This window comes from Pteropus medius, unplaced genomic scaffold, assembly GCF_902729225.1.
Source record: "Pteropus medius unplaced genomic scaffold, Ma_sr-lr_union100, whole genome shotgun sequence".
NCBI classification, from domain to species: domain Eukaryota; kingdom Metazoa; phylum Chordata; class Mammalia; order Chiroptera; family Pteropodidae; genus Pteropus; species Pteropus medius.
In genome coordinates, this window is record NW_024347855.1 from 754,271 (window position 1) to 779,754 (window position 25,484).

The following is a 25,484-nucleotide window of genomic DNA, read 5'->3' on the forward strand; positions in this document are numbered from 1 at the left end:
ATATTCTGGATACAAATACATTTGGTGTATTGTAAATATTTTCTCCCATTATGTAGTTTACCTTTTTATTTCTTAGTATTTTTCAAAAAGGAAGCTCTAAGTTTAATGAAAATTCAATTAATATGCTTCATACTTTTTGTATCCTAAAAAATCTTTGCATATCCCAACATCATAAAGATTTTTTCTTGTTTTCAAGAAGTTGTATGGTTTTAGCTTCTACAATTAGCCCTTTGATCAAATTAAATTTTTGTGGATCCTGTGTGATAAGAGTCAATGTTATTTTTCCCTCATATGGATAACTATTTGATGAAAAGACTTTTTTTTTTTAACCCATTAAAATCCCTTAGCATGTTTGTTGAAAATAACTTGGCTGTATGTAAGTAGATATGTTTTGGTACTCCCTATTCCATTCAGTTAATCTGTATGTCTGTCATTTCACTAATACAATTTCTTCATTATTGTAGCTTTTTAATAATCTCAAAATTAGGTAAAGTTAAGTTCTCCAAGCATTCTTTTAAAAATTGCTTTGACTCTTTGAATTTTCATATCATATTCATATAGAATCAGCTTATAATTTTTCTATATATGCAAAAGCCTGCTGGAATTTTGGTGGGCATTTGGATTGAATGTATATATTAATTTGGAGGAAACTGACATCTTAACGATATTGAATCATCCAAGGATATGATATAATTCTCCATTTATCCATCTTTGAATTTTTTTCATAGCAATGCTTCATAGTTTTCAGTGAGCATGCTTTTTTACAGAGCTTGTAATTTATCTCAGTATTTCACACATTTCTGGATTGTACTTTTAAATGGATTGTACTTTTAAATTTCATTTTACAATTTTTTGTTGCTACAATGTAGAGATACAAGTGATCTTTGTCTAGTGACCTCACATCTTGTGACTGTGCTGAATTGGCTTACTATTTCTAGTAATATTTTTGTAGATTTCTTGGTATGTTCTGCCTATATGATCATGTCATGTGTGAATAAAGACTATTTTGTTTCTTTCTTTCCTACCTGTATGCCTTTTATTTCTTTTCCAGTATTATTGCAGTGGCTAAGACCTCTTATTACAATATCGAATAAAGGTATAACATAACATCCTCATCTGTCCCAACCTTAGGGGGAAAGCTTTCAATCTGTTACCATTAAGCATAATGTTAGCTTTAATCTTTTGTAAATGTCTGTTCTTAGATTAAGGAAGTTCCCTTCTATGCCTGGTTTTCTGAGTGGTTTTTAAAATCAATATTGAGTGTTGAATTTCAACAAATGCTGCTGCTTCTATTGAGATGATTATGTCTTTTTTCTTTCTTTCTTTTTCAGATTTTCAAATGTTAAACCAATCTTGCATTCCTGGGGAAAACTTCACTTGGTTTTAGTATATTACTGACTTTATATATTGTTGTATTTAAATTGCTAATATTTGGTTAAGGGATACTGGTCTGTAGTTTTCTTGCAGTATTTTTGTCTGGTTTTTGTATCAGGGTAATTCTGGACTCATGAAATTAGTTTTGAAGGTTTCTTTCCTCCAGTTCTGAAAGACTGTGAGATTGCTTTTTTTTCTTCCTTAAAAGTTTAATAGAACTCACCAGTATAGCTGCTTGCCCTGGAGTTTTCTTTGTGGAAAGACTTAAAACTACAAAGTCAATGACCTTAACAGATATAGAGCTGTTTTTATTATCTATTTCTTCTTGTGTCCACTTTGATAATTTGCAGATTTCATGGAATTTGACCATGTCATTTAAGTTAGAATTTATTAGCATACACTTATTCATAACATTTTCTGTAGGATCTGTTGTCTTTCATTCCCCATACTGATTTTTGTTTTCTTTTTAATTAGTCTAGCTAAAAGGTTTATCAATTTTGTTGGTCTTCTCAAAGAAACAGCTTTTGGTTGCATTGATTTCTCTATTTGTCCATTTCCTATTTCTTTGATTTCTACTTTTTATCATATTCTTCCATCTATTTACTTTAGATTTCTTATTTTTCTAACTTTTTAAGGTGATGCTTAGATCATTATATTTAAACCTTTCATCTTTTTTAATGTAAGCATTTGAAGCTATAAATTTCTTTCTAAGCACTTATTTAACTCTATCTTACAGATTTTTAGTGTTTTTCCTATTGATTCAGTTCAGAATATTTTATAATTTTCTTTGTGATTTTTCTTTGACTCATGGGTTACTTATTTAAAAGTTTGTTATTTATATTATCTATATTAAAATGATTGGATTACTTCTTTAGGAGTATATTGCTTAATTTTTAAGCATTTAGTTTTTTAAGTTATATTCATTAGATTTCTAATTTAATTTCATTGCGGTCAAAGGACATCATATAGTTTCAGTCCTTTTAAATATATTGAGACTCGTTTTAAGACTCCCATATACCTACATTGGTGAATGTTCCTGTGCACTGGAAAATAATGTTTTGCTGTTGTTGGTTTTAGTATTCAGTAATTATCAATGAGGTCAGGTTGGTTTATACTGTTTCACATCCATCTTGATTTTCTGTCTATTTATCAAGTACTAAAAAGAAGTGTTGATATCTTCAGCCACAATTATGGATTTGTCCGCTTGTCCAACTTCTCTTTTTAGCTTTGTCAGTTTTTGCTTCATGTTTTTGAAGCTCTGTTAATAGAAGCCTCTACATTTAGGGTTAAATCTGACAAATGCTTCTTTTGTATTTATGGAACATCCTCCTTATCACTAGAAATATTCCTTGTTCTGAAATCTGCTTGATATTAATATACCACTCCAGCTTTCTTATGATTAGTTTTCACAGATCTTTTATCATCTTTTACTGTAACCGACTTGAGTCTTTATATTTAAAATGCCTTTTTTATAGGTGATGTATACTTTGGTCTTAATTTTCTATCCAGTCTGACAATCTCTGCCTTTCATTTGGAAAGTTTGGATAATTTTCTGTTCTTTATTCTCTTGTCCCATACTTTTCTGCCCTCATTTGAGCAGACTTCAGATTTAAAAATTTTTTTTCTTAACCAACGGCTGCACATATATTTGTAATATGCATTAACATCCATCCACCTTTACTGGCATGTGGTATGTGTTAGAAATACCTTAGTATTAATTTAGAACAACCCCACGAGCTAACTAGCATTATTATACCCTTTTAAAAGATAAGAAATCCAAGTTTAGAGAATTTAATTTTCTTAAAAGCACCACAAGAGTGGCAGAGCTAGGCTTTCATCCCTGGGTCATCTGGTCTCAAGCTTCAGCCCTTAGTTTTGTCTCTCTGCTGACTCATCTTGAAAGTATTGCTAGCTCTGTCACTGAGAAGCCAACTCAGAACACAATGTCCATTTTAATATGCAGTGTTGTCTCAATTTACTTAGCAGTTGACCTTGATTCCTACATGACTGATAACAGAAACCCTTAAAAATATCCTCAGCTTTTTATCCTTTTCCTTCATATTTATCTATATCTGTACTACCTTTACATGACTTCCTATCTTATCAAGAACACTGTGGCCACACACACACACACACACACACACACACACACACACCCGCCCTGGACTTTGAATCCACTTTATCCTTTGTTGAAACTTGACCCATCAGTTATTTCTCCTTTTCCCTATTGTTCAATTCTTCCCACGCCCCGCTCCCCTACCGTTAGCTCCTTTTTCTGTCAATAAACTTGGTCAAGTTTCATCATCCAAAAGAAATTCTCTCTGTCTCTGCCCCTGATTCAAGCTACCAGTAGCTGCATCCCATCAAACCTGTTCCTACCCCACACTCAAAGAGCAGTGGCCCCTTGTTGCCACAGAGACTGGACATTTCTCAATTTTTATTATTCTTTACTATTTCTTCCTTAAAACTCCCCTCTTCCTTGATTCTGTTCTACCCATGTCTTTATTCTTATCTCTAATCCTTATTAGTTTCTTCTATCAGCTTCTCTTCATTCACTCATCAGTGTTTATTGTCTACTGTGTACCAGACACTGCAGATTCAGGGATAAAAATGTGCTCTGAAAGTTCTCCTTAAGACTGATGAGTAGAGCCCCAAATGATAATACAGTATGGCAAGAGCTGTGATCCAAGTGAGAAATCTAGATGTAAAGAAGGTCTCTAGACCAAATGAGATGGAGGGTGAACATACCTTCTGGAGATGATGTCTGGACTTTTCAATGATAAATTGGCATTCACAAAATGCAGAAATGAGGAAAGTGTACATGTGTACCAAAGAGATGTCTGAACAGGCCTGTGCTGGGATTTAAGAGCCGAAGGATGAAACCACTACTGACTCTAGAGTGGGTCTGAAAATCTGCAGCCTGTGGCCATTGTATAGTGGAAAAACTAAGAATGGTTTTACATATTTAAAGTGTTGTTTGAAAAATAATAATAAAAAATATCTAAAAATGACTGTGTGGCCCACAGGGCCTAAACTATTCACTATCTGGCCCCTTACAGAAGTTTACCACCACTACCTCAGACATGAGGGAAGAGAAAAGAACTTTAAAAATTTGAACGAGTCTCAAGAAGATATTCTTGAATATCAAAAGTAGACATTAAAAAGTCTACTATTAAAATTGAGTTATCAGAAAACAAGAAATGATAATCTGATATAGAAGCCACTGCCAAAAATACTAACTAGAAACAAAAATGGAACAGTGTATTGTGGGCGGGGACTATTGGTTTTCATTATAAGATCATCTGGCCTATTTGGTCAACAAAAATTCCTCTTAAAGAGCAAAACAGTTGGAAGGGAAGATGCAATGTAGGTAATAAGTGAGGAACATTTCCCAGAACAGAAGGAAGTCACGAGTCTTCTGAGGAACAAGATTCACTGAGTCCCGGCAGGACAAATAAAAATGGGCTCACATCTAGACACATTCTTGTGAAATAGAAAAACTTGGGAATAGATTTAAAAAGTTTTGTTAAAAATGTGACAAAATGACAACAGACATTAGAGATGCAAATTAGAAGACTATGGAGCAATGATTTTGAACCTAGAATTTTATATGTAGCCAAATTATTAAGCATAAATGCAGAGTAAATCAGACAAGCAAGGAATCAAAGTCTCCCATGCATTCTCTCTGATAAAATCACTTTAGAATATTCTTTATTAAAACAAATCAGGAAAATGAAGACTGGGGATCTGAGGAGTAGACCTAAACAGGAATGGAAACAAAAGAAATTCCAGGACTACAGCTATGCAGATCTAGAAAGCAAATGGTCCTAACTGAAAGCAGTATCAAAGGGTTCAGAGGAAAATGTCTTTAAAAAATTGGATTCGTGCAAATAGTGTAATAAGAAAATTGTTCATCTTAGTGATAAGACAAAGGCATGTTTTTCATTAGTCAACAATAGCAATTTAAAACTCCAGGGAAAACAAAAAGCTGGACAGGAATGCCATAGATCAAATATAAAGCAAGTTAAAACATGACATGAGTTTTGAGCATTTGATGGAGTATAGAAAAAGATACCTTATTTGTCTCTGATGCTTACAGTATTATTTGAACTGCACTGGTATAGAATTACATTTCATTCTTATTGAGCTAGGCACACTCCTTAGTTCTAGAGTGAATTATGTCATAAATGCCATTTATGAGTTTTCAACTTTTAGATAAAACATGCAAATTTTAATTATTAAATAAACACAAAAGTAATCCGATGAGCTGTCGGAAATTGGGAGAAAGAGAGTTAAAAAATATGGGGCAAATATGGGCCCTAACTTCCCCTTTTCATAGAAGCACATACCAAAAGGCCATGACCTTCTCTCCACATTGCAGTACACTTCAGGCACTTGGTCACTGCCCATCACTCACTGGCAGTTCTCTGTGCTGCTCCAAGTTACCACTCTTGATCCACTTGGTCCCTGTCTTCCCAGCTTTGATCTCACTTCAGCCCCCTCCCTATTTCTTCATATCCCATAATTGCTGATAAGAGCTTCCTCCACTCACAATTCTTCAGCCCCATGAAGAGCACAGACCTGTTTACCTCCCATTTACCCTCATAGGGGCTGATTTCCAGGGTTGGCTGTCATAATCGGCCCTCCATCACACTCAGTTCACTCACCCTTCCAAGGACATACTTGGCTTTCACCTGTTCTCACTCCTCCTACCCACTGCTGCACCCAGATATCAGGCCTGGGGTGGGAGGCTCTCTCCTGTTGTACCTTCCCGGGTCAGTCTGCCTCTCTACAGGATGAGGATGCCACCCTAACACTTGCAAAATTGCTGAAAGAGCTTGTCTCAGAATGCTTGGATTCCGCTCTTTCTCTAGCTGTTTCATTTCTCTTGAAATCTCGGTCTGTACTCACTGTATTTATTCTGCTCCCATTCTCTTAAAAACTCATCAAGAACACAGCCACACTTATCTCACAGGTTGTTGGTCTCATTCATGCTAACTTTTAGTTGTGTGTACTAATATATATCAAAATAGTCTTATTTTTATCCAAAAATTTACCAGGCTTTTAAACTTTTCCCCATGTAGACTTTTAAGAATGTCATTTGTCGCTTATTATTTTTAAAAAAAGGATCTTAACTTTTTGCATTCTGAGAATTTAAAAAAAGTATCTTACATTTTCTTATATTTATGCTTTCATTTTTTAAAACACTTCTATCTTTGACCACTTGGAACTTATTTTAGTTTAAAAAGAGTATAAGCTAACCTTGCTGTTTTTAAGGTGGTAACCCAAAATTTCCCAACATTTGTTGAAGTTTCCTTTTCTCTGACAAGATGCCCTTTTATGCTACACATTCCTGTATTTGGTTTATTTATGGACTCTATTTGGTTCAAGATTTACTTATGTGCTCGCAGCATGCTGTTTCAATTATATTGTGTTGTGATAGGTTTTAAATCAATTTCTGGCTATTCTTGCCTATTTGCTTTTCTATTTAAACTTTAGAATTACCTTGTCTATTTGAGTTTTAAAGGGACATCTGACATCTTAAGATACTGCATAGATAAATGTAAAAGCCCACACCTTTCAGTTATTCAGGTTTTCTTCGATTTCCTAAGTCATTTAAAAATGCTTTTCATATAGATATTTTCTTGTTACTAGGTATTTCATTATTTTTTGTTGCTATTGAAAAAATGACATTCCACTATACTGACTTTTCCATTTTGTGTTCAATTAAAAACTTACTGAATTATTTTTTCAGTCATAGCTTTTCAGTTGCTTCTCTTAGATTGTTTGGTAATAATCATTTATCTGAAAATAATTTCATCTCCTTTCCAATTTTATAGCTTTTTTCTTAAGTGCCTTTTCCTTTTCAATAATTTCCTCTATACTACTTGTTTTCACCACATTCATCTTTAACTGTAACAAACATTAAATGACACTTATAAGTAAGAGAATGGACATAAACAAACACGATAGGAAGTACAGTACATGTTGCTCTTAATCACCATGAAGTCAGACCAGTCTGCCGATGATCAGGGGTAGTGGTTTGTGAAAGACAAGGACAGAATCGTTCCTGGAGTGGGTAGCGGGTGTTTGCTCTGCTCTGGTTTTCTGTCTGTTATACTAGTCATGAATTCTAAGCTGCTTAAGAATTATGAGGAATGTGTAGTTCACATACCACAAAGTTTTATCAATGTAATTTTAAGGCCAATTAAACTAATTTTATTCAGAGTAAGTCTACATTAAATTACAATATTAATCTCTAGAGACAATGAACTTAAAATATTAGTAGAAATCTATTTGGCTTTTTATAGATTACATATTATAGAATTCACAAATTAAAATTTACGAATATAAAATGATGATACTTAAAGAGTGAGGACTTTCATATGGAAACCCATGTCATATTTTAAACACGCATGTTTCAAAAAGGCAGACTCTTTTAATAATTTAGCACAAAATCAAATTATATAAACTTGGCATATTCCAGAAAATATTGCTTTAAACACTTATACCATGATCAAAATTCCTTTGGTAGTTTTTAATTAAAATGAAACATGCTATTATGTAAAATATAAAGTACTTTTAAATGTTATCATAAAAATATCTTTGTTATAGTTACCATACTAACATCATCATCTGCTGTTCATCCTCACCCATACATACACAACATGAAACCAGGTGCCAACGAAATCCTTTTAATCTTTCGACAAAATAACCTCTGCTTCACAATATCAAGACTTTAAGTCTCCTATAAAACATTTTACAGTGGTTATAGCACAGAGAACAACAACTGTCCCTGCACATGACTGTAAAAACAAAACCAAACTTTATTATAGCAATCATACAAATACTGCAATTAAAAAAAAAATCAAACAGCAGTTACCCCAATGCAAAAAACAGGGACTGCTAGACTCAATCTTAGAATGGTAAACACAAACACACTATCCCCTCAACCTTAAACAGAAAATTCACAAATAATTCAGTGGAAATAAAAGACGCTGATGGGTTCACTGCATCAAACACATCAGACCCGATGTCCTCTTGGCACATCAGAGATCTCACTGAGAAATCTCATTATCGAAAAATCAGTCATCAAAGTTTAAAACTTTTTGAAAATAAAATGAAACAGATGCCAGTATTTAGGTTGCATAATCGATTAGCCAGTTTTTAGCACTGACTGTTTCTTCCTAATGTTCACCAATTAAGGGTTCTTGTTTTTAATCTAAGTGTTCATCAACTAAGATAGCTTATCTCCAGGAATACCTAAGTAATCTTTGTAGCTAAAGAATGCAGCATAGAGGGTCTTTTTAATTGTGCATTCATGATCACACACACAAAACAAACCAAACTTTCAGGGTTTTTTTGCCACAAGAACAACACCTTACAAAGGAACCTCATTTAACCAATATCTTCTTGTCCAATCCCAAAGTCATTTTGCACAGAGCAATGGAAACAATTTAAATGCCTAAAAGAACAAGAGGAAGAACTGGAGGGGGAAAAATACATATGACATTTGCAAATCTTTAAGCCTTGTGAAGGGTTATCCAAGAATCATCTCCTTTCCTTCTAAGCCAAAGTATCTGTGCTGGCTCAATCCCAGAAAGCCCAGGAAACAGCACAAAAGCGTTTCACTGCTCTGAAGATACATTCCAGTGTCTCATGGAAGGAAAATAGCTGACCGACACGTCAGGCCACGTAGTGGTACTGATTTGGATTGTCTTTGTCTCTCTCCATATAGTCTCTGTCTATAAGAGATTCGATTCTCTTTTTCAAATCTCCAGGCTAAAAAAGAAAAACAAATCCCCACAATTATAGTGGCATTAAAATTACAAACACAGGAGAATATAACATCATGCATGAAGTATGTGATTATAATTATGTACATATATTACATATATAAGTATACATATTTATAAATTAATTATAAAATGAATAGACTAAAACTCCCTACTTCAAAGACAATGTTAACATTATCTCTTGATCAAAGTGTTTCCATGTGAATTTACTGTCAAAGCAGGGCTTCCTGTGGAAAATGGAAAACTTGTAAAATGTAAATACATTATTTATCATTAATGAGTACATAAGCACGGCAGATCAGTAGGTAACACATTTTTGTTTGTTTCAAAGGGAAGTCTGATAATGTCTCAGGGCATTTTCATTTGTTAAGGACATTTTCCCCTAAGTAACAAAACTATATTTTATTATTATATATTAACTACATATACTATATTTATATAGTAAAACCACAAATCTTGAGTGTTCCTTTGCTAAAAGTGGATGACTGAATTGACATGTCCACATCATGACACGCTTGCCCAGCTGTGCTGTTAGGAAGCATGCCTATTACTGACATTTGAGCAAGCTTTTCCCTGTATAAGGGTAAACTCTATCTTCCAAACAGCACGACTTTCTATTCAGTGATAGATAATACATCTTACAATATGTGGCTGAAATCCAATTACCTATCAGAGCAGTACTAGGTGCCATGGCTGTATGCACACCTTACTTTCTAGTTGGTCTCTTGTTTAATTGCTAGGTCTCTCATCTGCAAAGGGGAAAATCAAACTCACCCTGGCTATGGTAGCAAAGAATGGTGTATGAAGCAGTGTTTCAAGACTGTGCAGAGCACTATGGAGCACATGTTGCCTCTTGAGAATACAGGAGCCCAATATTTGCTGAGGTAGGATGCCACTCCCATTTCAGTGTCGACTTATTGGTCTACCTCAACTGACTGCCTTGGTGAGGAGGGAGGGTCAGCTGCTCTTTTATCGAACTGAGCAATACCCAATCAGGGCACTTCTACACTAAAAATACATGCAGCGGGTTCAGTCATTGAAAGGCCAGGTACCATTAGAGTCCCCTACTTTCTAGGTGGATAAATATGTTTAAGAGCTTTTCATGATGCTTCCCTCATTTATCCTACACTCTACATATAATTAGGACAGTGACTCTCAGTCCTGGAAACACATATGAACTGAAACATTTTAGGGAAGACTTTTTATTTAACAGCAACAAGGACATATTACTGAGGTAGAAAATGCTTTGTGGCTTATAAAATGCTGAGTAAATTAGTTGTTAGTATGATTTCCTTAAAATCCTGTAATATAACTGAACTGTTAACTACTAAGAATAAACATGTCCAGATTTCCATGTAGTACCTTCTTCTTCCCTTCTTGAAAATATAAGTACAACATCCCTACAAGTGAGAATTTTAGGTATCTATCATTCCTACAATGGCGATGACGAACATCTGGTATAAAGTCCCTATCATCATCGGCCAGTTTTCTACATTTAGTGTATACATGAAGGTAGATTTTTGTAGCAAATTATCATTTATAATGTAGAATAAATAATATGATTCTGAAAGTAGTGTGAATCGGACATACTTAATGGTTTTGCTCAATACTACAGGTTTAATTAAGCTAATATACATTTACCTTTACTGGAAATTTCAGCTGATTATATAATTCAGAAACTAGAAGATTATGACCAAGAGTTTTTCTCATCTTCATTATTCTGACAATAGCAGCGTCAATCTGATACTGTCTGTCCTGAAACACTCTCTCAGTGGTGCTGACTTGTTCTTCAACCTGCACAGAAAGAAAAAAGTGAAATGTAAAGATATATTTTAGTATTAATTATTTCATATTGTTGAGTTTGATAAGAAACTTTTGATGCAAAAAAAGGCCAACTGGATGAATCTTGTTCTGTTATGCATTTTCATTTGTTCTAATAAAACCTAGCTTCCCAAAAACAGTGCAACTTCAGTACCAAAACTTGAAAAAGAATCTAAAAAGTTATATTTCTCTTATAAAAATGCTGTAAAAACCCCATATAAATCCTATATAATCCTGGATTAAATCCAGTAGCACAGTAAAGAACACAAAACAGAGCATAACAGCCATCAGGTTTTATTTGATGTATAAACATTGCTCAACATTAGGAAACCTACTAATGTAACTGAGATCATCACAATAATTTCAAGGTTAGATTATATGATCATCTTGATAGATGCTGTAAAGGCATGATAAAGCTGAAAATCTATTCTTTATTTAAAACAAACTTTAACATAGAAGGAGTAATTAAAAAAAAAAAGAATCTGAACATGATAAAGAGCTGTCATTAAAAGCAAATAGCAAATACTGGTAACTTTATGTTAAAAAGCAACCCAATGGAGTCTGCAGATCAAAGGGGATTGGGGGAGAGGCAGGTTTGCTCATGTATGTAAGTTAAGTATGTTTCAGGAAGGGAGGGCCATGCTTTCATCATATTTTCAAAGGGAACCATGACCCAGTAATTCCAGGACAAGGATTTTATACTGAAGAAACAACTTATTTCCACTAGGCAGAAATGGAAACAACCTAAATGCCTTTCAACAGGGCACTGCCAGGCTCTTGCAGGTTCACATGGATTCATATAACGGATTACTCTGCACCCATTAAAAACGAAATCCTGACATGGAAAGAGGCCCATGATAAAGAATAAGAACATGTTACAAAATGGTACATATAAATGGCATATGAGAGTAATCCATTAAAAAAAATATGTATATCACAGAAAAAAGCTGCATGAGTGCAAATATGGCAATAAGTGGTTTTCTTTGGGGGAAAAAGATGACAGTCCCACTTTAGAATTATAAGTCCAAAATTTTATGCCCTTTAATCACTCTCTTATAAAGTCCTAATAGTAAAAAACATGGATCAAAGGATATGTCCATTTAAATCTTTAACAGATATGTCAAACTGCCCACTAAAAAAGGTGTACCAAGCCAAACATCTTAAAAAATAAAACAAAAAAAACCCCCAAAACATAGAAAAGAATGTTTTCCCATATAATGTCAATCCTGGATATTATCAAACTTTTAAACATTTCCCAAATTGATAGACAAGAAATGGAATATCTCTTTAATTTGAATTTTATAAAAATTACTGATGTATCTTTTATATACTTACTGGTCTTTTGTATTTTTGTGTAATCTGAACATATTTTCTAACTGGTAACACAATCACTGTCTACTTCTGGAGGTGGAGAAAGTCTTGTGATACCACTCAGATCAATTAAAGCTGTCCTTGTGTTGTCTGAATTGACCTTACTCCTTCAAAGGCCTCTCCTCACTCATTTACATGTTCAAGGAAGACAGCTGGATATCCTGTAATATATATGGTTGCCAGGGGTGCACTTGCCCGCCTGGCCTATATGTTTGACAACAGCCCAGGGGTGCAAAGGCTTTTGCATTAGGGAAGGACTGAGGGTAGTGGTCTAGAACCTGCTCTGGACACAAAATTTGAGAATCCAGATGCTCCATCTGTACACAGGTCACAGATACAATGTCAGTAGGCCCATGACACAGCCCTCACCTCTTCTACCCCAGGAACCTGACTGAGGTCAAGGCTGACAGAATGGCTGAAATGTGCTGTGCAAAAATAAAAAGACAAGTCACTGGGGTTTGAAAACAATATGTCCTCTCTGAATCTGGGAAGATCTGATTTATCACACCATTTCTGTGAACAGGAATAATTCTTACATGCATTTCTTTCTGATTTTCATTCCTACTGTAAATATTAAGTTAATGAATGCTACATTAAAATAAGTACTCTTATAAAAACTATATATTCAAATTAGATACTTTAGAAATATGCTTTGGAACTCTTACAGTCAAGAAATTACTACAAAAACTAATCATTTCTTGCCGAATACTCTATAAGTAAAAAGAGAAAGTTTACACATACTGTTTCCTTCATCTGAATTTGATTGATCTTTATTCGAAACAACTTGTGCTTGAATTCTCCGTTAAAAATGAATTTGTCTCCATCTTCTACTTCCTTTCCTTTGGGACTTTTAATCAGAACTCGTGCTTTGCCACAGGCCAGGGACTGTAACGTTCTTCGTAATTCGCTGTCCTCTGAATGGGGAGAAAATGCAGGTACAGGTTAGCATTAAAATGAACAAGACACTTAACAATAATGAAAGAAACCACATGCTCAAGTGTGATGAGCAGAGACCAAGTCTACATCTTCTCTTGAATGAATAAATGTTATAAAAACAAGATGCTCAGAAACCATGCATTCATGAAGAGGGTTTTCATACCTATCCCAGTGGCCATTTTTATATCTTCGAAGCTGAATCCGTCCCCTTCGTTGAACATGAGAAGCACCAGAGTCTGGAAGAGGGATACCTGGAACTCCTTCTTTCCCTTAGAAAAGAAAATAGACATATTATGTGTGAAGCTATGTTTGCATAACTGGAAAAATTTAGGAGGCTTCTTTTAGCTCTCAAACTTTGGAGGTGGGTAAGAAATTACTAATTAGCCACCAAATACGAAGAAATTATGTTACTGATTTACACAAGAATAAAAAAACTTGGTATTGCCTTAAAAATTCTCTTGAAATATTTTTTAAAGTCGTAAAAAAGTTCTTTAGTTAATTATGTTGAACAAGAAGGGGTTATTATCTGAAGTCAAACTTTGCTGACAGATATCTAAGAGTAGCACCCTTATGTCCCATTTTTAGCCTGCTGAGGTCCTCTTCATGGTGGGAATGCCACTGGAGTGGGTGGACAAAGCATGAAAAAGCAGTGACAAAACTTGTACGGACAGAGAAGCTGGCAAAAGATGCAGTCAGCATCGTTGTTAAAAGAATGAGTAATGAGAATAAGCATAATCGTAAACTGTCAGACTAGCTTTCCTGTGATGTACATGATAAATGCAAATCTAGCTCATATAATTCCTCATCTCTATTCAAAAAGTCCCCACTGCAGAGACTGGCCACATGCAATTAATTCTGGGTGAATGACAAAGCACCCCATGTGAGTGCTTCATCCTCAGGCCTAGCCACGGAAGGCAAGAACTGTCATTGTGATCATTCTGCAGAGGTTCAGTTGTGAAGTTGACAGTAAGGGGATTGTAATATCTTAACACTCATAATAGCTTAAAGACTAGTATGTGTAGTTTTATGTATGTAACCCTGCACAATAACACACAGCGAAATATGTATGTATGATATATATAATTGTATATATAGGTACATAGAGTTGACCTTTGAACAATATGAGGTTAGAGGCACCAACCCCTATTCAATTAAAAATCGTGTATAACTACAGTCAAACTGAAAATACAGTTGACCCTTAAACAATATGGGTTGAACTGTGGAGATCCACTTTACTTTTTTTTGGAAAAAATCTGCATATAAGTTGGTCCTGTACAGTTCAAACCTGTGTTGTTCAAGGGTCAATTGTATAATTTATGACAGGGTATAATTAATATATTGTAACAGGATAGCAAAATAGAAATTTTGTAATGTTTTTTGCTTAGTGTACATAATTGAATTTTATTTACAAAATTAAAGCTAAATGTGACTATGAAGGGACTGTTTTGTGATATCCTTCTTCATTTAATCAATATATTGTATACATTTCCCCTCTTAAAATTTCCCCTCTTTATAACAGCACGGCAACAAATATTCTAATTTATTAATCTGTGACAATGTCTTAAGGCGAATTCCCAGAATTGGAACTACTGCCACAAAGCATGTGATTTGAGAAGTTTTGAGATTGCTAAACTGCCCTTCATAAAGCTCATGTACTTCCTCCAGCAGTGGGCGAGAGTTGCTGTTTCTTTTAGTTTTAGCTTTTATCAACTGCATAGTCAAAAAGTGGTATTTTATTATATTTTAATTTGCAAGTCTGAGATTAGTTCTGTTTTACAGATATTTTTCGGGATTCTATTACCTGTGAAAATGTCTACCTCTCTAGGACACTGCGGTTTAGTCTTGCTTTTTTGAGTTGCCTCTCCACATCCTTTGCTCTTTTTCAATTAGGTAAATGCTTTTCCATTCTTACTGATTTCTTATTGACTGCAATATTAATCCTTCAACTGTTTTAATTTTATTAACTTAAAAAAGCCTGTGCTGAGTTATACTGAATAAACTTTTTCTTTTTTTGCTATCAAAGTTCAAACATAATTTAAAAAAATCTATTAACATACTTACAAAAATAAAAATGAAACAAAAAACTTACTTCCTTAAACTCTGCTTTTAAAACAGCATGTCCCAATGTAGTTTGCCATTGAAGTTTTCGACCACTGTGCTTTCCAAGGTAAAATGTCTTAAATACTTCCTGAAGTTTGATCATCTGTCAAGCACAGAAAAACAACAAATTTAATTATGCTAAACACCATTAATCTAGAGAACCACATATTGTTAAATTTATAATGTTTTTATAATTCTTCACAGATGAATAAATAGGGGTTTCCTCTCACACAATGTGGTAATGTTTGGACTGGTGTTTAATGTACAAACAGGTTGTATTCTGCAGTCTCCACATCCCACACCTGGGCTCCCCTTGGCCAGTGGCATATGGAAAGAAGACCACAGAGGCTGTCCTCAGATCAGTTAGAGACACTGTCTGAGGCCCGCCTAGGTGTACCCTGCCAAGTCTTAGCTCAAGTTCTCACTGACTCCTAACTGCTCTAAGGGACTTGCACTGCCTCATCCGTGAACTATGAACTATGGTAATGGCAAGGCCCCTGCATCACACTGCAGTGAGGGATAATATAAAACACCCAGGATGGTGCTTGTATAGGAAGCACAACATAAGCTAGTTATTATTTTCACTGTTATTTTCTTGGAGGATTTCTTACATTTTCCAAACTTTCTGCCATTTTTTATTGTTGTTACCTTACTTTTAGGTTTCTGAGCTGCTCCTTCTCCAGGTGTCTCCCTACTTTCCTACTCTTGCATCTGTTCTTCTTTAGGGATAACTTATTTCTCTGACAGGAGTTTCAGTATATGTGTTCTTATGCTCTACAACTGTTTCTCTAACTTACTTTTGCTCATAATTTCTTTAGTTCCATTCGCATGTCCTTCACTCTGCACCCAGATCACCAATGGTCTGTGTTCCTAAATCCAACAGCCCTCAGGCTTCATTTTGTGAGATGATTCCTCTTAACAGCTTCTCACACAGCTGCATCCTCCTACCTCTTGGCATCTGTGACACACGTCGCTTAGACTTCCCTATCTCTGTCTGGAGTCCATGTCACTCCACACATGCTGGCATCCCCCAAATCCTGTACGCCTCCCATTTTGCGCTCTGGTCATTCCCTTGTAAGTGTCCTTGGCTATGTCCAAGATCTTCCTAAGAGTAAAATTCTTCCAAGCCCCTTTCTTCTGGAATTTCTTGACTGTACTAGCCTGTCCTACGTCTCCCTCTCCTGGCTCTCCATGGTCCCTTCCTCCATTTCACTAAGCACACTGTCTTATTCTCTTAGGCTTTCACGCATGTTTCTTCTATCAGACCTGGGAACCCACCTCCCTACCCATTTTTCAGAACTACTTCCTCAGAGAAGCCTTCTCTGACCACTCTTAGCTCTGACAACATTTACAGCAATTTGTGGATCTCTCCTCTAGACAGAGAGCTCAAAGATGGCAGAATCAAGTCTGAGATTTTCATTTCTGTACACTCTGTACTAGTAGGTGCTGAGTGAATAAATAACACCTGCTGTTCCTGGGTCTGATGCACCCTTTTAGTGCCTTTGCTTCTGCTAAAGTAGTGCCCTCTGTTAAAAATGCCTGTCAGCCCCATGTCTACTTGGCAAACCACTCTTCAAACTCAGCTCAACAGACATAATTACCCAACTCCATTACCCAACTCCAAAAATATCAAATTCCAGGCATGGTATCATTTCATTTCTATGTATTTTAGTGTATGTCTAAAAGGACTCTTTTAGAAAATGTTATCTATTATACCATAGCACACCTAAAAATTAAAAGCCAATAGTGTGATAAAACTCTTAATGCATACCTTTCCTAAAAATTATTTCCTGACGTTAATTCTTAAGAGTGGTAACAATAATGACCATAATAAGGTAGCAGCCACTAACATTGGGTGCTTACTATGTGCTAATTACCATTCCAGGCTCAAAATGGATCACAGAGCTAAATGTAAGAGCTAAAATTATGAAACTCTTAGAAGAAAACATATGGGTAAATTTCCATGACCTTAGATTTAGCAATAGTTTTTTATATATGACACCAAAAGTACAAGTAACAAATAGAAATAATAGGTTAATTGGACTTTGTCAAAAGTAAAAACGTGTGCAAAGGACACTATCAAGAAAATAAAAAGACAACTCCCAGAATGAGAGAAGATATTTGCAAATCATGTACCCGATAATGTGTTCTATATATAGAATATATAACGAAGTCTTACAATCCAACACCAGAAAGACAACACAATTTAAAAAAAATAGGCAAAAGATTTGAATAGATAGTTCTTCAAAGAATAAATGGCCAATAAACACATGAAAAGATGCTCCATATCATTAGTTATTAGGTAAAAGCAAATCAAACCAAAATGAGATACCGATTCATACCCGCTAAGATGGCTATAATCAAAAAAATGGAAAATAACATTGGTAAGGATGTAGAGAAATTAGAACCCTTCTGTTGCTAATGGTAATGTAAAATGGTACAGCTACTGGAAAACTACAGTAGCTGCTCAAAAAGTTAAACAGAATTATCATATGATCCAGAAATTTCTCTTCTAGGGATATACCCCAAAGAACTAATAGCTATTCAAACAGTTGTACACTCATGTTCACAGCGGCATTATTCACAATAGCCAAAAGTGGAAACAACCCAAGTGTCCATTAATGGATGAATGGATAAATGAAGTGTGGTATACCCATATAATGGAAAATTATTCAGCCTTAAAAAGTAATGAAGCACTAACACAGACTATAACATGGATGAACCCTGAAAACGTGCTAAGTGAAAAAAATCAAACACAAAAGGCCACGTATTATCTGATTTCATTTATATCAAACTTCTAGAATAGCCAAATCCATAGAGAGTGGATTAGTGGTTGCCAGGGGCTGGGACAGTCTGTGTGTGTGGAATTGGTGGGTCTAGGATGGAATGGGAGTGACTGCTTAATGGGTCCAGGGTTTCTGTTTGGGATGATGAAAAAGTTTTGGACCAAACAGAGGAGATAGTTGTATAACTTAACTGTACACTTCAAAAAGGTAAATTGTAGGTATATTTTACCACCATTAAAAAAAAATACAATATGGTAGGCCTTAAACATCTTTTGCTAGAAAACAAAAAATGCAGGTGGTATGTTGAAAGAATAAGAAACCATCTGAAAAGTGCTCCCACTAGCCAAATATGGGACAATTTGAGTATCACATAATAAATTAAAATCTATGAGTTCATACTGATAAAGACAGAAAAAAAAAATTAAGTAAATCAATGGGGTTAGAAAGGAAGGCTCTTAAGAGTAGAATGTGATTTCTAAATATAGGGAAATGATGGAGCTAGGAAAAAAAAATCACTGTTCATCAAGGTAAAAATGGACTCGGGCAAGAATTAATGAGAGTCTGATAGGGAAATCAGAGTTTTACATAGTCTTTAAATAAAATATTTCCCTACAAATTACTTAAAATGAAAAATACCAATAATAGAGTGGAAAAACTAACACCTTACCCAAATATTATATGTAACACCACCAATGGGGGCAAATGAACAGCATGTGCCTCTGGATGTCATGAGAGGAAATGATGCCTCCCATGTGGGATTCCGGTTAGATATGCATGACATGAATCCAACCAAATAAATCCGAACTGAGAGACAATTTATGAAAAATAGCATGTATTTTTAAAACCTGTCAATGTCATAGAAAAAGAAAGATTGTGTAGCTGTTACAGATGAAAGGAGACTAAAGACACAACTAAACATAATGTATAGATCTGGACTGAATGTGGTACTAAGAAAAAATGCTACAAAAGACACAGTTGGGACAACTGACAAAACTGACATATGGCTGTATATTGGACGTTAAGTATTAGATCAATGTTAGGTATTTGAATCTGACAACATGCTCTGGTTATGTTTTTGGGAAATACTAAAGTATTACAGGTAAAAGGCAATCTACTCTCAAATGGACCAGGAAAAAAAATAGCATATATATGGAGAGAAACAGTATAATGCACATGTGGCAATGCTTAAAAAAATGAGTGAAGGGTACTAGAAATTCTTTGAACTATTCTTACTAATTTCCTATAAGTCTGAACTATTTCAAAATAAGGAGTGAATCGATTTGGAGTGCCACAGGAGAGGCATGCCCAGGTTGGAGTCTGTATCCAGCAGAGGTGAAGTTGGGTGAGAAAATGAGGGAGGATTTTCTGGTGAAGGTGACTGGGAAGATAAATCTTAACAAGCTTCAAGTACTGGGGACTGATGGGGTGTGAAGGTTTTCTGGAGAAGGTGGTTTCCCGTAGAAGGTTACACAGGTAGGCCTGAGAGAATGAAAAAACTGTGTGGGTTTGGGACCCAAAACTAGTTTAGAATAGAGGGAGTAAGACATCCATATGCGTGAGCTGGAAAATACAGAGCCTTCGCATCAAGTAGAAAAACTAGTTAAGGTGCTGTCACCCTTCCCCATAGGATAGAGAGATTCAAGGAGGGAGGGAGGGAGACTGGTGATGGGAACAACCTTGGATGCTGAGTCTGGAACATCTCTGTACATTCAACTGGGCAAGTGGACACACAGGCTTGAAGCTGAGAGCGGTGTGAGTTGAGTTCACAGAGAGGGTGTGAAATGAGAAGGGAGCTGAGGGGGGAATTCTGGAGAATGTTCACATTTAGGTAGAGAAAAACAAGAGAGGAAAACTACAAAGGCACCTGACCAGTGAGTTCAGAAACAAAAGAAAATAAAGATATTCTTAGAAATGGAAAAAACAACTTCAGGAAGGACTGTTTCTGACCCAGATTCCCAGTTTCCATGACTCTGTGCCTTTCTTTGCCCTTTCTAGAAGGCCCCTCAGCTGGAAGGCCCTCATGCCCACTCATCCTTAATTCCCAAATCCCACAATGGAACTAGTCCTTTTTCACATCAACTAGTAATATAATTAATGGTGTTTATATTGTTTCCCCTACTGGTTGTAAGTTCCTGAGCCCAGGATTCTCCCTCAGATGTGCAAATCCCCAGAGTACTCAAAGTCATGGCTGAAATATAATAACTGCTCAGTAGTACCATTTGTAAGACTTTGGCATTGTCTATAATGGAAGAAAATAATAATCAGACAAGCAGCACCCACAACTCGACAATCAATAACTATTAAAAACAAGCGCCTGTGTTGATGTCTTCTTGATGGTCAGCCAGTGGACATGTGTAAGTCAGAAAACACTGTGGACAGGAATAAAAGCGATCACTTTGATTTTTGACTGTGTGATTTTAAAAAACCTTTCATTAAATAATTCTTGAAAGATAATTCTTGAAACATGTCTGTGTATGATAGCACTACTATATTAATAATAAGTCTTTGAAACACTTACTTCTGGAGTTAAATGTACTTCCATAGGTGTGTATGTTGGCCAGTATCCCATCGTAAGTATGTTTACTGTTAGATCAATAGAGCCTGGGTCACTCTGATTCTGCATATACTAAAAACAAAGAAAAGCAAGATAAAATAATTATTTTAAAATATTATAAAAAATAAGTAATTTTTTAAAAAATGGTGAAATTTTCAAAATACAGTTCATCCTGTATTTGCATTTATTTTAGTCCCAAGAACATACTCCACTGAAGCTACGTAATGTGTTTCAAAGTCACCTGAAATATTTTTCCTTTCTCTTTGCTTACGTCATTAATGTAAGATTATCATTAGACTTGTTTAAATCAAACTTTTGTTACACATTTTTCAGGAATTTTTTTTCATTCTGAATTTAAGTTATTTGAATATGTCAGACATTAATAATGAAAGTTTTATGGTTGAAGATTTTGCGTAATTTATATATTTACATAATTTACATAATCATTTTGCATAATTTAAAGTGGGATACCTTTTTAAAAAGCTGTTTTACTTGAAAAAACACAACTTGCCTGCTTAAAATGAACCATGATATCCTTGGAGAGCTCCATGTCCTTGAACATGCCTTCTAGTTTGCTGGTGAAAGCAGCGCCACACTCTGAGACACAAGTGAATGGTGGGTGAAAAAAACCAGGAGCAACATGTTAGTGCAATAAATTACTAGCACAGAGGGAGGACAGAGCCCCAGATTCCACATGCTTACCATGCTTTAGTTTTGACAACATAGATTTTTCAGCATCAACTGAGGCACTTTTTCCAACAAGGAGTCTTTTTGCCAAATCTTTTTTATAAAATGCTTCAAAGACATCTTTACCTATTTATAACCAAAGAGAATAACAGACCACATTAGACAGTGTCCATTCTGATGTAAGCAAGCTCTAATTTCCCTGAATCCTTCTATTAAATTTCCACAAAGGAATACTTTCAATTTAGTTAGTGGGTGGCCATCACTCCATTTCCTATATTAACATGAAAGTGAAAATTGTTTCAGTTCATTTTTCTCAAGAAAAGATAGGGCCCAAATATGGCTATTTTGATTTCGTAGTGTTTTCTATGTGACCAATGTTAAAGTATTTCTCACCATGTATAAACCTGAATATTATCATGATTTTGTCGAGGATCCTCTCCAGTTCTTCATCTGTTGCTTCTTTATTACCCGCTCTCAATTTTGAATCAACATGCTTTGCTGTGAGATTAAGAGTTAAATTATTTGAAAAATAAACATGTTATATAATATTTTCAAAATAGAACATCTTTAATTTCTATAAGCAAAAATTGGACAGTAAAACTCCAGAGCCTTTCCAAAATCACATTATATGAAAAAGGCAAATATCTGATTTTCTAAGATACATACTTTCAAGCCATATGAGAATAAATACTTTAATTATATGCTTGAGTTTCATGACACATTATTGCTCCAGAAACTGAAATATCCCATCTTCAAGGTGTGGTATAAGAAATGTGGACAGACTTCCTTAAAGAGAAAGGATTATTCTCAGGGCTTCCAGTGGTTATATCCATGGTGACAATGTCTTATCCCTGAATGCAGGGATTAGAGCAATTCTACTCTGGCTTCTTGTTTCTGAGGCAATGCAAACTGACCATGACCTGGCTTAAGGGAGAACCCAAGACTTCTAAGAAGTTCAAACTCCCAAGAATGAAACATTCACCTTTAGAGAAACAATTCGTAAAGTGGCACAAGTGCCTTGTGAATTTTTTCTGTTGTTGCTTTTATTAGTATTTTTCTTTATAATTTTTTACGAAACATTCTGAACATAAAGTAGACAACTGTATGATGAACTGCATGTTCCCATCATACACCTTCAACAATAATCAACACAAGCCTAATTTCGTATCAGTTACACATTTGCCACCTGTAAATTTTAAGACACTTTTATTGACAAGTGAAATTCTATAAATTCTGAAACGTATTTTGATCTTATCATGAAATAATTGTATAAAGTGGTGATTTTAAAACTGTTTCATCTTAGAAATAAAAAACCTAGATTAAGGAAACTGAATCAGTAATCAAATGTGTATAAATGCTTTTTTGAAAATGTGTTGCCTAATAAGGTATAATACAAACCTTTCCCCCATCCTCCCCATGAAGAGCTTGAATACTGTGAGAAGAAATTAGCTTGACTTGTACCTTATTTTCCCACATTAAAAAATGTATAGAAATGTTTTTCTACCGATCAGTTCTGCGGGTTTATTTGGCCTCTTGTTGATAAATGTTTCAAAGGATTCCTTCATCAAGTTGATGAACTTCTCATTCCTCTGAAAGCACACTTCTATCACGTGGTCCACTCTGTCCTTAAAATCCAGCAGGTCCTGTACCATATCTTTATCTTTTTCAGGATTGATAACAATTGTTGTCCCAAAAGTCTACAAACACAAACACACACCAAGTCATCAACAGGTTTATGATACCACACGTTAGTTTTTCCTACTATGAAACAATCATGGTAGCTTAAGTTTCACAAACTCACTGTGCATTCTAAATGCTAAGTGACTACTGCAGTCCCCCATTACCCTTGACGGATATGTTCTAAAATCTATGTAGATGCCTGATACCATGTAGAGCAGCAGTCTCCAAACTTTTTGGCACCAGAGACCAGTGCTTCCATGAGAATCTAATGCCTGATGATCTGAGGTGGAGCTGAGGCAGTGACGCTAGTGCTGGGGAGTGGATGCAAATACAGATGAAGCTTTGCCCACTCCTCCTCCTTTTACCTCCTGCTGAGCAGCCTGGTTTCTAAAAGGCCACAGACTGGTCCCTGGTCTGCAGCCAGGGGGTGGGGGACCCCTGATGTAGAGTACCGAACCCTACATATACTGTTTTTTCCTATATATAACATACATACATATACACACACACATACACACACTCATTCTTTACTGGCTTCTCTTTGGAATATCTGATTGCCAGCATTATAATTGTGCTTTGGGCCATTATTACGTAAAATAAGGGTTTTCTAAACACAAGCACTGTGATCCATGACAGGCTACTAAGTGACTAATGGGCGGGTAGTGTATACAGCATGAATATGCTGGTCAAAGGGATTATTCACGTCCCAAGTGTGACAGCACAAGATTTCACCATGCCATTCAAAATGGCTTGCAATTTAAAACTTATCAATTGCTTATTTCTGGAATTTTTCATTTAATGTTTTTGGAATGCAGTTGACTATAAGTAATTGAAACTAGAGAAAGTGAAACTGCGGATATGTGGCGGGGGACTACTGTACACAAATAATGCTTTAGCATTATAATTATGCTTCTGGAAGAATTTATAAATAACTGGGAAATTTTCATTGCTTTTTAAGAACTCTTACTTGCAAACTCCTCAAACAGAAATTAATTCCTATTTGGACTTCCTGACTATAGTTTTCTTTCTCCTTCATGTCTAACTATAAATAGCATTTTTTTAGCCTACATTTTAAATTCAAAATGTTATATTAAACATTACTAAGTCTATATATGACAATAGTTAGCTGTCTGAGGACAGAAACTATCAGCTGGAAGAGATGCTGAATACTCGATGTAATATAATTTTTTGAAAAACTGGTCATAAGTATACACTTATACTTACATATCATATATGCACGTGAAAGCAGATTACTAGTGAAAAGGTACAAATGGATTTGGCATAAATACCTTCTGGAAAGGTACCTCCTATCGCTGTATGACCACCAGGGATAGGAGGAACTTACTTTTCATTCTGTACCCTTTATACTGACTGTACATTAAAAATAATGTACATATACTGCAAGGATCAGCTTTATTTTGATAACACATTTTGCTGAATGTAATCTCCTATTTTATCATTAATGGATACTCAGGAATGATTTTTACTACCCAAACTGAAAATTGCAAAGGTGAACTTTTTGTGTTCAGCTTCTGTTCCTGTTCTCTGAGGACTACTCATCAGCTAAATCCTAAATATCCATTAGCCTTTCCTTAATGTAAAGCTTTATTGCTGATCCAGCTTAAGTCAGTTATGACTTTTAACTCAATATCGCTGTATAGAATCTTGGGGTGGTGCTGTGCGTGTGTGTATAAGCTTTCCATGTATAGACTGATATGCAACTTTAGGCTTGACTATTCTATAAAGCAGCACGAAAGCTTTAAATTTTTCATTTAATTGAAATTTTTATGATAATTATAGATGCACATACAATAGGAGGAGTAAAGAGATTCCCTGTATACTCTGCCTATTTCCCTCTAATAACATCTGGCAAAACTACAAAGCAGCATCACGACCAGGATATTGGTATCTACCCATCTTACCCAGATCATCCCAGTTTTACCTATAACTCATCTGTGTGTGGATTAAGTTCTCTAGACTTTACTACCTGTGCATGTTAGTGTACCCATCATTCCAGCAGCACAAATATCCCTCCTGTTGCCTTTTTATAACCATAACACACATACATACTACAAAAACATGAAAGTACATGTTTAAGTAATAAATCCTCAATGGCTAGGAAATAAAGCAGCATACACGCCAATCCGATATACCAGAATGTGTAATAGTTCTCATTGTGCAAAGGCATGAGATGATATTTAAAAAGCAGATTTACAAAACTTACATACTTATGCTGATGACAAATAGCCAAATAGTGGTCTTTTAAGTCATGTTTATATCTGGACTATGTTCATCACTGTTGGTGTTATCTTAAAAAAAAGTTTTCAAAGGTGATCTGGAAGGAAATGGAAAACTACTATACACATGATCACCTGTGAT

At 35.2% G+C, this 25,484-nt stretch overlaps 1 protein-coding gene across 1 annotated transcript in view; it reads right to left on the reverse strand.

Annotated features, from left to right (window-relative positions):
* Window positions 1-8,053: 8,053 nt before the first annotated feature.
* The window catches only part of CUL4A (cullin 4A), a 46,197-nt gene continuing 28,766 nt past the window's right edge, over window positions 8,054-25,484 (reverse strand). Inside the window, exons 11-20 of the mRNA XM_039878779.1 lie at window positions 22,930-23,122; window positions 21,819-21,923; window positions 21,441-21,551; window positions 21,250-21,335; window positions 20,703-20,810; window positions 15,388-15,501; window positions 13,462-13,567; window positions 13,104-13,276; window positions 10,812-10,964; window positions 8,054-9,156 (exon numbers count right to left, since the gene is read on the reverse strand). Coding sequence (XP_039734713.1) covers window positions 9,061-9,156; window positions 10,812-10,964; window positions 13,104-13,276; window positions 13,462-13,567; window positions 15,388-15,501; window positions 20,703-20,810; window positions 21,250-21,335; window positions 21,441-21,551; window positions 21,819-21,923; window positions 22,930-23,122 — 1,245 coding nt within the window. The 3' untranslated portion in view covers window positions 8,054-9,060. The remainder of the gene's footprint in view (window positions 9,157-10,811; window positions 10,965-13,103; window positions 13,277-13,461; window positions 13,568-15,387; window positions 15,502-20,702; window positions 20,811-21,249; window positions 21,336-21,440; window positions 21,552-21,818; window positions 21,924-22,929; window positions 23,123-25,484) is intronic.